Source organism: Bremia lactucae, linkage group LG1 (genome assembly GCF_004359215.1).
Source record: "Bremia lactucae strain SF5 linkage group LG1, whole genome shotgun sequence".
NCBI lineage: Eukaryota > Oomycota > Peronosporomycetes > Peronosporales > Peronosporaceae > Bremia > Bremia lactucae.
Window position 1 is genome coordinate 5,083,814 of NC_090610.1, and position 12,804 is coordinate 5,096,617.

Below are 12,804 nucleotides of genomic sequence, written 5' to 3' on the forward strand. Positions count from 1 at the left end.
GACATGGCGCTGCAGTAACAAGTGAATTTTTTTCACAATCGACGAGCGGCTACTGCTGGCGGCAGGAACCAATTCGACCAAGTGATTTGATAGGACAGTTTTCCCCATCTATTCAAAATAGTCGCTAGGCGTCGTACTTTAGTGCCAAAGCGAGACGTCCACGTCCGTCGCATCACCATTTATATAAAGACATGTCGAGGACAACATTGTGTTGATCGAGCAGTCACAAGCCACAACTGTCCAATGGTAGCAAAAATGATAAACCTGCTGTGTGTGCAAATGTCGCATTGCTGACCGCACCAAGAACATTTGCGCTGGATGTGACACACCCATACGAATACGAAATAAAGCAAGAGGCTCAAAAATTTACACGTCCTGCGTCATTTTTCGTGAAAAGACGACCGAGCTGATTAGAGCTTTGTCGTGTCGCAGCGTAACTTGGGTTCTGACGCATCTATCTAAATGATATGCTCGTAGGTTCGGGCCGTAGCCACTGCGCTGGCGCTTCTAGTTTGATACTCTTGCGTGGCGCCTCTTGTCATTGCGAAGTTGAAAATGACTTCAGTGCACTTCTAAATTTGATGTATCATAGCAATGGATTGCTAGGTGCGGATCAATCTGGCTCCACATACGTCAGATTGTGCGCTCGCTCATTTGTCGGTGCCAATTATCAGTTGGGACGTGTACGATTCCCAACGTTTCCAGCAGTTAAGTTCAATTATTTTCTGTAGCTAGTTGGAGCTACCAACAGCAACAAGCAAATCCCAAGGTTTGGTTGCTGCTGCTGGCAATGACACATCAATTTGCAATACTACTGCTTCAGAACTGATCGTGAGCTGAGATCGTTGTGGTAGATGCCTATACTCGAAAATTGAAAACTCGACTTTGTACAGATGTGATACGGACCAAGAGGGTGGCCATGGGAGGCTTTTGGAAACGGTATGTATATATACTACCACTATCTGCGAAAAGATTATCCGCGTCGTTATGATTAATCCCTAAAAATTTCACTATATTGATTACATTGACAGATCAGTTTAATATAAATAATAAGGCGATGAGACCATCGGGATCTGATGTGGCTGATTGAAGGTCTTCAAAGAACTAGTTACTACTGTTTTGGTTACATAATCATCATTCTCATTGATCAATAAAAACATATAGAAAGAGTCGCTTTGTGACTTCAAACTCAAAATTAGGTGCTTATTTTTTCAAAATAGGATATAAACAAGTTAAATTTCGTGTTGGAGCACATTTAACACAACAACATTTTGAAATAAGCTAGATATATATATAAGAAAGGAAACAATGTTGTCTTCTCCGTTTTTTGTAAAATCCCCTCAGTTTGATATGATTTGGCTATTTTATGCAAGCATAGTGCTAACGTGTAATCTGGTTCATATGCTCGTAATTACAAAGAGCAAGAGAACAGAACTCACGAAGATGTAGTAGTGCAGCAACAGGACCCGCATGACCAGGAGGACCAAGTTTGTAAAATATATTTTTTTTAGTGATGGAGATGTTGAAGGTAAGGTACACTTTCGCACCGCTGACGCCTGTTAGATAGACGCAGAATTACGGACATGACGATGGTCAGCGATTACGGGCGCCGCGTTGTTAGTGATTATCAAGGTAAATCAGTGAGTATAGTATAGTAAGACTAGTGTGAAAGGAGTGGCTTAGAAGTAGCACTTGTTGGTCAACTCACGACCAAATATACGTTAGTATTCATTTATTTTCCTAGTGAGCACTACGCATCTACTCACTCAGGTTACGAGCGAAGACTAGCTCCAACGGTGTGCCATGCGCGCCAACCAACGTTAGTTAGCTTCGACGACGGCCACGAAAGGGCTGCAGCGTTTCCGGCGGTGGTTCAAGGCGCACCGACGGCCCACGTAAGGGGTGACGACGTCAACGCGTCGATACTCGCGACCCTCGTCGCCCTTCAAGCGCTCATGGCGCAGATGGAAGTCTTGCAGCAGAAGCTCAATGAAGACGAGCGGATGATTGGCGTGATTGGCTCGAGAATGTTCTGATATGCGCTTGCCAACGGTCGCGGTGGCACACCGGCTCATATCGATGCACCCGGACATTCCCCGGTTCGTCCAAGAAATAAACAAGATCGCGCGAGCGTGCTACAGCAAGGAGCACGCCAAGAATCGGCGCAGCCAGTGTGGCGGGCACCGAAAGCAGCACCATAGATGCGCGCACCGTATTCTGCTCGGAGTAAGCGTTGGCTAAAGATTACGCGTGACGGATGGAGCCTGGCGTCCAGCGAGCAATACGAGTTCCGGGTGAGCGCTAAAGACGGCTGACGATTCGAAAGTTTGATGGCTCCGAGTTGTGTCGAGGCTTTGGGTCCGTTTCTCTGGACTGAGGAAGGACGTTCATGAATCAGGTCCAATCCGCTCAAGCGGCATGTGGCCTCGACTGGTCCGATGACGTGAAGTCCGACTTTCTTGGTCACTACCGGAACGGCACAACCGAGCGACACTACAACAAGCAGGTCGAGACATGGTGGCACCAGACTCCGACGCTTGCACATGTCATGGTGCGGCTACATCAAACGTTCAAGACGACGATTAAAGCGTCCCAGTCGATGAAGCTAAAATGTTTCAAAGAGGAGCTTGCCCGAGCATTACCTCTACTTGGTGGCGATGAGTGAGACATGCAGCGAAGCTGACGCGCAGGTGCTTGACAACATTGTCCACTACACATCGAGTGAAATTCACACGGTAGTAATGGCCCAGTACGACGGAAACCGGGTCAATTACCTCGTTCAAGCTGAAGAGCTTGCACACTCCGCGCAGTCTGTCGAGCTCGTCACGCGAAGTGCTGCCTCCAATTGTAAGGACGTCCTGTCACACGCTGCTGAGAGCAAATCACGCGTTAATACGCATGGTTTTGATGTGGCAAAGTCGGACATATTATATTTGTCTGTCTTGACGACAGAAAAAGGATGAAAAGAACAATGGCAGTAAGGGCATGTGGCTGAACAATACCAGGCCCAAGGACGTGGTTAGCTACACGCTGCCTCTGCAAGACGACAAAGCTGAGGACAAATTGTGGATACTTTACAGCGGGTCTAGCAGGCACCTCGTTACCAATATGCGTTGCTCGAGGATGTACGTGAGTGTTACGACCAATGCGTGGTCGCCGACGTAAGGAAGATCCGACTTACAATGACTGGAAGTGTGGTTCTTCGCGTGATGGCATACGAAAGAGCAAACGTTGATCGGCCGGGCTCAATACAAGGTAATCAGCGAGCGTTTATCTCGTTCAATACCGGTAACTTCGTGTTCGACGTGGCAATGTGCAACAATGTGCTCGTCCTTTGAGACGCAAACCATGCAAGTAAACAAAGGAATGGCAGGCACGGTCATGGCCGATTGATGAAGCAGCGAAGGCAGAAGATGGGGAGGGTGTGCATGTGGGATCGCTAATGCGCTTTCATCAACGTTTTGGCCATCTCGCCAACGACACGATTGAGGGACTGGCTCGAACTTCAAACGTGCGTGGCCAATTGAGGTGGTGTCAAAGCACCCCCTCCCCAACCTGCGCGACATCGTTCTGTTAAGATCAATGTGTACGCGACCCGGAGAAGGATTAGCTCGCACATCGAGCTCAAGTCGGCACGATCATGGAGCGCAGTGACAAGACCAAAAGTTACCGTGCCTATATTCGCAAGGACAACATCGCCATTGTGACGCAACACGTCAACATATCCAGACGTTTACCAGCACACAAATGAGCAAGTCTAGCTCAACAAAAACCAGAAGACCACGATGATTCCCGAGACGATGCGCATATCGCACACGGGCTTCGCTGCGAGGATATAAAAAGAAGAAAAGCGAGGGACGAGGCAAGCGATGGACGCGCGCCCCCCATACCACACATGGAGCAACCAAGAGATCGATTGTAGACAATGCCTGCGACTAATTTTGTAGCCCCCGCACTTCAAACCTACGAGCCGAACACGAAGATACACGCTGAGGCGATGAGCAGCTCAAAGGCTGAAGGTAGTAAAGCAATGCTCGAAAATTTCAAGCGTTTGAGGACAACGACGTGTGGAACGTGGTCTAGCGACCGGCCGCTGCAAAAGTGCTACACAGAAAGTGGGTACACAAGACCAGACAGATGCAAACTGTGCATTAAAAAGACTTAAGTCACGACTTGTTGCATGTGGGAACGAGCAAGTCTTCGGTATCGACTACTTACTTACCTTCACCGCCGTGATGGAAATGTTGACGATGTAGGTGATCCTGGGACTCGCAGCGACATGAGGTGTACCTGTGAAAGACGGTAATATCCCAAAAGCATACGTGAAAGCTGACAAGGATGAGCATCTAGAGATATTGCTGCACCTACAAAGCGGCATGTATATTAAGGATGAGCGGCTCAAGGCACTTGGAGTGGACAGTGCAAGCGACGTCGCGCTCGAATCAAAGAAGAGCATGTACAGGCTCAAACAGACCGGACGACTTTGTAGTCAGTTGTTATAGACAAGACTGATCGACGCAAGGTTTATGCGGTGTATGAGTGACATATGTATGTACGCCAAGCACGACAGTGGTGAGAAGACCGTTGTTGGTCTCTTCGTGATGATCTACTAGTCACGGCGACTACGGTGGCAGCTGTTGATTACTGTTTTTACGGCAATGGAATCGCTTTTGATCAACAATTTGGGCAGGTGTCGGAATTTCTTGAAATTCTAGTAAAAGTGACTGACTCGAGTGCATATGCTCTAAATCAGGAGGAGGCATTTTATAAACTCCGACACTCACGTCGACCAGCGACGATTGTAAGAATGAAGCCACTTCGACAGTATCCTACTTACGAAGATTGTTGATAATGGAAAGCCAGCAATCGAGTCGTTCCAGTCTCTAGTTAGAGGTTTGTTGTGGGTCGCGAGATGTACTATACCGGACATCGCGTTTGCGGATCACAAATCAACGCGGCACACCCATAAACAACGGGAGTAAGACTGGAAACTGGTCGAACAAAATTGCAAGATACCTCGCCGGGACCAAGGGCACGCATTTCGAGATGCGTACCGGTCGGTGCTAAGAATAATTTGACGATTTTGCTGGGATCTTACAGCGATGCAGACTTCGCCGCAGACAAGGGTCACAGGAAATCCCCCACCGTAGCAATGGTTCTACTGAATGGTATGTCCGTGAGCTGGGCCCCAAAGATGCAAGGAAGTGTTTAGCTCTCAACGATGGAGGCCGAGTTCGTTGCAACGTCCGAAACGGCTCGCGAGCTTCTCGGAATCTGACAGATGCTGATGGAGGTACGACTACCACCGGCTTTGCCTATGAAGATGCATGTGGACAATCCAGCTGCAATCTGCCAGATTGAAGGCAAGGCTTCGCCCCTAAGGGTAAAGCATATTGATGTACGCCACAAGCAACTAGTGCCCAAGAGTACATACCTTAAAAGGCTTCTGTCTCTTACAGATCAATGCGCAAGCCTTGGGAAGGCACTTAACGCTTTCAGATCAAAATAGGAACTGCACTTTATTAGATTATTTAATCTAATTATTACCCTAACTAGTTTAGAAATAGATTTTGGCCGCCAGATTTATATCTGGCGGCGACCACATTTGTTACCCATAATAAATGGGATTTAAGTAATTTACTGTTTTAGAATAGGATAGAAGGGTATTTTACCTGTAAAGTAAATGGACCACAACAACGGTTCTCAACCGATGTGTGTTCCATTACTTCCTCCCCATCAAACTATTAACACCGAGTGACAACATTCGCTTCATTTCCTCTAGGTTGGAACCTAAACAGCTAACCGTTCCGTTGTGTTTTTTCTTTCCTTCGTCTCATCACAATCAAGCGTGAGTCACAGACTCTTAATCCCTTCCTCGACCTTGAGGGAATGGTGTACAATGAAAGTCACTCTCCATCGGATGAGGAGGAGAAAGAGCGTCGTTCTCTCACGCCTTCTCCTCCGGATGAACATCGGCGGGCCCGGAGTCCGTTCCCAGAACGTGGTGCCGCTGATGTCTTAACTGGATGAGCAGGACACGGGACCCTGAGTCTAACATCAGTACGGTGAAGAGCAAGAGCGATTAATCCTCACAGAGGAAAAAGCTTGCCGTCGAGCTGCCGAGATAGTGAAAGCTAAAGCTCATAGTGAATAAAGATTCACTCCGCTTAGTGCGGACGAGCGTCTCAAAAAGATAGCGGGTCATATCTTGGCCCTCTTTATCTCTGGAGACGTAGCGAGAACGCCGGAGGAGATCGCTGCTCGTGACGCTCTTCATGAGCGATACCTTACGCCAAAGGTAGTGACGCGAAGTCAGTATCTGACGCGTTTACGCGATCAAGCCCATGGAACTTCGGTGACCTCCATGAGGAAAATGTCGATTGTTTTGTTTCCAAGCGAAACAAGGAGTGAAAACGAAGTCTCATTTGAGATTTCGATTCACCAGGCCCGCCGCTTTCGTAATATCTGGAATGTCAGAGAGTCTGCGGATGCGGCTGATGTTCGTTTGGACCGGAAGCTTCGCTTCGATTTCGCCAAGCAAAAGGCCAAAGACCATGTACGTTCGGCATGTATGCCACAAAACGAAGAAAGGTCTAGCCGATATTCAGAGCTTCGGTTGACCGTACAACCATGGCTCGAAGCCCACTGAGGCTATAGATCCACCTAATCCTACGTCTAGTGGTTGGAAGCGTCGTTTGACGCAAGTGACCCTGAGCTTGGCGCTCAAAAACGTCAACGGCGTACGGGCAATCTTGCCGAAGAGGTACCTCAAACTCGGTACCCTAGCAACTTTATTAGATGCTGGTACTGGCCCTTACGACGACGTCGCTTTATCAGTTTCTCCACGTGAAACTGAAGGTTCCTCCGCGCATCAAGCATCGCGGGAGGGCCGGAATCTCGGCGGAAGCATTTGATGCTCTAAAGCACGAGGTGCAACTTCTTCGTAAGGTCCTTGCTCGCGTTGAGAGCTCCTTTGAGGCGGTTCAGAACCTTCTTTCGCTGCTAATGCATCAGCAACCTCGTTTAGAGGGCCAGCTGAACATTCTGGTGAGGATGCAGCAATCTGCGGCACGACCGCCTGTCTCGGCGCAAGCGCCTTTAAGTCCACGAGGGAAGGGTCCCGACATGGCTTCAGCAAGCCGACGTAGAACACTGGGGTGTACGCAGCTTGCTAGGAAGGTTTAGCGTGTAAGCTAGGCCCTTCTTCGCCACGACCGTAGATGGCCCAATAAAGCGCGGGCGCAATTTGGTCTTGAAGACCGCGAAGAAAAAATTAGTAGGTAGGTTTTTAGCGTTTAATAAAGCTCGGTCTTCGACCATATAAGAATTTATACAGCTTCTGTCTTCGGTATCTGCTTGTTCTTTTTGTTTGTCTTGGCTATCAGCCATCGTATTTCTTACATGTCTTAAGACACTAATCGCTACTTCACCCCCACCAAGCCCTGAGTACGCCTTGGAGTCGTTAACGAACGCGTGGGTGGGTGAGACCGTTGACATGGAACGGAGTATAGCCTGTAGAGGCATGTACACCGTTATTTAACGCAAACTCCACCACTTGCTCGAGTGTATGTGCACAAATAAACTGTATGCAAATGCATCTAAGTGCGGTTTTGGCGCAAGAAATTCCTTTGTTAGGGTGCTTTATTTGGAAGCGAGACCTTTATAGCGGACCTCGCTAAGGTGAAAGTCATAGTAGATTGGCTGGTTCCTAACAACCAAAACAATTTTCGTAAGTAATTGGGTCTCGCCAATTAATTGCACAAATATTGCAAAATTTACGTTGATATGGCTAGGCCATTATCAAATCTCCTCAAAAAGGATACAGAATGGTGCTGGACTCCACAGATCATAATGCCTTTCAAGCTATTAAGGATAGTCTTATCCGTGCCCGATTCTGGCACTACCAAATCCAAATTGGTCTTTCAGTGTCGTCTATGACGCTTCGGATTTTGCCATTGGCAGTGCTCTGTTAAAAAGAGATGTTGATAGGCGTGAACGTGTTACTGCGTTCGAGTCCAGACAGCTTGAATCTGCGGAAAAGAACTACCCAGTTCATGACAAAGAGTTACTTGCTAATGAAGTATGATCTCGTCAAACTCAGAGTTCATATGCTCGGCTCTAAGCCGCTTGTGATATATACAGTTCACGCGTCATTACGCGCGGCCCCATCTTTCACAGAGAATGGCCCTATGGCTATCCTTTTTCGCCGAATACAAATTCGAGGTGAAGAATAAGCCTGGCAAGCAGAATGCTTTGGCAGATGCGTTATCACGCAGGCCGGATTATGAGCTGTCTCATTTAACGACTATCATGTCGCCTATTACTGAATTAATCCGTTCGGCTTACGCCAAGGATGAGCAGTGTGTAGCTCTGCTACGAGCTCTAAAGAACTCTGAATCGGGCTTTAAATTGTCGGGAAGTTTGCGTGCAAGGTTACATCGGTTTTCTATCGATAACGACCATTTGCCTTATTGCAAGGACGCTGCAGATCCTCCGCGCGTCGTTGTTCCTCATGATGAGGATGTGAAGTACCGAATCCTCCATGAGGCACACGATACTGTTCTTGGTGGTCATCTCAAAGAGAAAAGACCTACGGCTTTGTGAGCCAGATTTATTGGTGGCTCAAATTCTATAAATGGATCAGCACATACGTTTGCACATGCGAAACTTGCCAACGGGTTAAACCCTCGGCGCATTCTGCTGCGCCACTGGAAGTCTGCCCGTACCTTAGGGTGTTAAGTTTCTATTAGTATGGATTTTGTTTTTGGTAACCGAAAGATTCGGCCGGTAACTCTGGCATAGTGGTCTTTGTTGACCGATTGAGCAAAACGGCTCACTTAGCGGCTGTGCCGGATACCATTGATGGTGAAGGTACAGCAAGGCCCGATCGCGTTTTTCGACAACACGGTTTGCCAGTGGCAATTGTCTGTGATCGGGACCCCCGTCTCACAGTATATTCTGGCAATCACATTTTCGAGTTCTTATAACCAGATTGGATATGTCCACTGCGAACCATCCGCAGACCGATGATCAAATTGAACGTGTCAATCGCGTCATTGAAGACGTTTTACGCAGTGTGTGTGCTTTGACACCAAAGAGCTGGAGCTCAATGCTCCCCTGCTCGCAAATGGTCTAAATGGTTTTCCATATCCGACCGACCTTGCTCCGCACGACTATGGACAAAAAATGTCATCAAAATAAGTCCGTGCACAACCTCGATGAGGGCGGAACAGTTACATCACTAGACGATTAAATGTTGCTGGGGCGTTGGAAAACCATTGTGACTAACCAACCACTCCCATAGCACACCGCTTGGGGTTCTAACCACTGTAAGCAGGATATCGCTAGCTCGCATGAGCACTTGGTAGTAACCATGGACTAAGTCAAGTGCAATGTACATTGAACACCCCACCATATTATTCTCAATAAATCCTTTCTAGAAATGGAAATTTGTGCTGGTATTGTGGCAGCATTAAGTTTATTATATGTACAATGCGCCATTTACCATTTAGCATTTTTACACAAAACGTCGGTGTCAAATGGGGAGATTTGCTCTCTCGTACCATTCCCGCCTCGTTATTAGCACGGAATAAATCGTCAATGACGTCACCAGTTCCGGGAACCAAATACATGGTCGCAATAACAATGAACGCTTTAGAGTGGGAGTTAGTACTATTAAGTTTTGCTACCCTACCGTATGATGCCGTTTCTGAACTACCTGGAGTTACTACGAAATTGCTGCCGCGTTTCATCGAGCCGTTAACAGTGATCGAGGAGGTTGGTGACCCAAAATAAATAAAATAAAAGGCTCACTCTTCCGTCGTGTATGAAGACGCACCTCGTCTTTCACGTGGGTCGTCTATGACGATATGTTGATCCAGAAGAGATCACATCCCCCCATTCGCTTAAGAGTACTGATGGTGACGACGACCGTGAGTCGAGCGTCGATCAGATGGGGGTGACGAGGAAGGCGAAAGACTTCCCGCCGATAAATTTCTCACACTGTGGAATGGACTGAAGAGTGAGGGATATCACACAAGTAACGCGGATCTCTTAACATCAGCTTCTCCAAAAGGTCCAGCCGAAGTTTTAGCCTTTCGTAATTCTGTCGATCCTTCGAGCGGACATCGTGGAGATCCGAGTCGCGAAACTTGACTTTCGTGGTTCCCGATCCGTCGTTCAGCAGCGCTCAGCGCAGGCTATTGAATGGAAGCAAAGCAGGATCGGCTGCGTCGATTAGATAGACTCTATCAGACGCCGCCAGCATTAGCGGATGCTACTGGAACCCAACGTTTCCTTGTTGGAAGGATGGTTGCCAACCGCTCGTGAAGCATATTCTTCAATTCTCATCCAGTGGAGAAGTAACCAAAAGAGTGTTGACTCTTAGGAACCGGTTGGTGCCCTGCGCGTCGACGTGCCGGGACTGGTGTCTGCCTAAGAAAAGGAGCACCAGTTGGAGCCGCTCCACTAGTTCCAAATGTACTAGCAAAAGTAGCGTGATGAGAAGAAGCAGAGGGTACAATAGCACCCATGATTTTTCTCACACGCAAGCGAGCGAAGCTGAATAGCTGCGACCTTTGTTACGCCATTTCGCTATGTGGCTGAGAACGGCGCAGAAATTCTGCTTCGTATTTGTCGGTTGTTTCATTTGAACGCTACATCACCGGGATCAGGATTTTCTGCGTCAGACTCTTAGTTGTGAATGTCAGTCGGAACGACCGATGTTGGGTGTTTACCCACATGAAATTAGCTGCACCTTTATGGGCAGTTCATTCAGTTGTGCTTTTTATCAATATTGCTTAGTCTGGACATTTGCTATACGATCGAAATCGCTCACGTATCCTAAATTATTGTTAAATAAATGATTTCGAAGAGAAAAAAATAGATCAGCTTCGTGCTTGATATGTGTCATGTAAAACACGCAATATTTCGAAGAAATTGCTGTCTTGACAGCTTGAACAATGGACTTGGGCATTCCGTGCAGTACACAAGATCCAGGAACAAGAGAGCTGCCTCCTTGCTTGTGACCGTGGTGCTACATGGTGCTAAATGCACCATTTTGCTCAGTCCGTCTACAAAGACGACGAGTCCCGTCTGACCCTTATGGTAAGCGAGAAGTCGTGCGCCGTGCTGCGAGGGCGTCGCGTTGCTCGCAAGCGATCCATACAACGTAGCCATATGGCATCTTTGCACAGGCGACACAATCACAACGTGAACTTTCATTTCTTTCTGCTTAATGGATAATTTGATAAAAAAAAGTAATTTGAATTGGCATCAACAAATAGTTATACATTTCGGTAGCGAAATCCTCTTTTCGAAGAACAACGCAATGTCAAGGTAATTATAAATTTTAAGGTGCATAGCCAAACGCTGTGCTCGTGTCTCTCCATGGGAGTGAATGGATGTGACTGCCCGGGGCACATCAGAAACCCTGTTTCCGTTTGGCGATGTTAAATGCACTGTTTGTGACTTGTGAGAAAAAGCCAAGAGCGCCCGCACTTGATTGACTAGTCATAAATAGAGCAGGCAATCGAGCACGAGGGAGGAGTGGGGCTGGAAATAGGCGACAAGGGTCGGAGGTGCGATCTTGCGCACCTATAAATAGTACGAGACAACGTAGGCTCGGTTACTTCACGTACACGACGTTCAGAGAAATATTACAGGTAGCTGAGAAGTCTTAGCTACCAAACGTTAGTTTTTAGGCTTTAGAATATGGAAAAAGTAAAACAGTTGCCTTATGACGTTAGGCAGGTTCGCCTTCGCAACGTAAGGCGTTTCCGCGATGGAAGCAATGGGTGAATTTTGGTTGGGCAATAAAGTGCCATCATTTTTCCCCATTAGGTCGCTCTACTCATTACTACTATGAGGTGATGGCAGCGGGATGACTCATTGTAGTCAGCCATGAGTGACGTTGTAATTAAGGCACTCGGCGACGGCGGCGTTTAATCGCGGCGCGTGCGCTTCAAGTTAGTTTGTTTTGTGTCTTCACAGACGATCCTCAGCTTTGCCCCTTTTAGGTGGTATGTCAAACTCTGTGTGATGTTACCCGAGTTGGTGTACGCAGTGATCGCTTAAGGAGTACTAGATTGGACTAAAGCGGCGCGACGTAAGCGCCTCGCTGTTCCTCTTTCCTCTCGTTGACGAATTCACAAAATGCAAATTCGCTCTTAAAAAAGGGTGGTGCAACGGCTAAAGTGACTAATGTTACACACCCGATAAGTACACCAAACGGGAGTCAATAACTTCATTTGAAGTAATATGACTCATTACTAGGGTGAGGATCACATGTGATGTACATAGGTACATTCGTTATGAAAGGAATGACGTCTAGCATCATCCACGAGCAGGGTATACTGTAACGGGGCACTTCTGACTTGTACTGCTTCAGTAAATGTAACGGGGCACTACGTCTTGTACTGCTTCAGTACAAGTCCACTTCGCACTGCTTCAGTTGCGAGTTGTGCCTTACGTTAATTGACGTACACTGTACGTGCAGAGGAAGACTTCTCTTAAGACAACTTGACTTAAGAATGGAAACTGAAAACTGTATTATATATAATTAAGTGTCTCTTGTTCTATCTTTGTAAATGCTAACTTAATTTAATCTAATACTAAACATGTAAATGAATTCTTATCTCTATCTTATCTGTAACTCTCTTTGATTACTCCTACAGCTGATTAGTCTGCGGAATAAATAGGAATATTGGTCTATACCTATTTATGGATAAGAATTCTGAATATTACTATATAAAGCAATATCCTCCAAATATTATCTACCTTTTAGATAATATATTAATTAACAAC

At 46.9% G+C, this 12,804-nt stretch overlaps 1 protein-coding gene across 1 annotated transcript; it reads left to right on the forward strand.

Annotated features, from left to right (window-relative positions):
- Positions 1–467: 467 nt before the first annotated feature.
- Positions 468–899, forward strand: CCR75_002074 (uncharacterized protein; the record flags this gene model as incomplete). The annotated part of the gene is made up of 3 exons (XM_067960174.1): positions 468–606; positions 732–769; positions 894–899. 3 exons carry the CDS (start codon positions 468–470, stop codon positions 897–899), a joined length of 183 nt encoding a protein of 60 aa, XP_067822478.1.
- Positions 900–12,804: the final 11,905 nt, after the last annotated feature.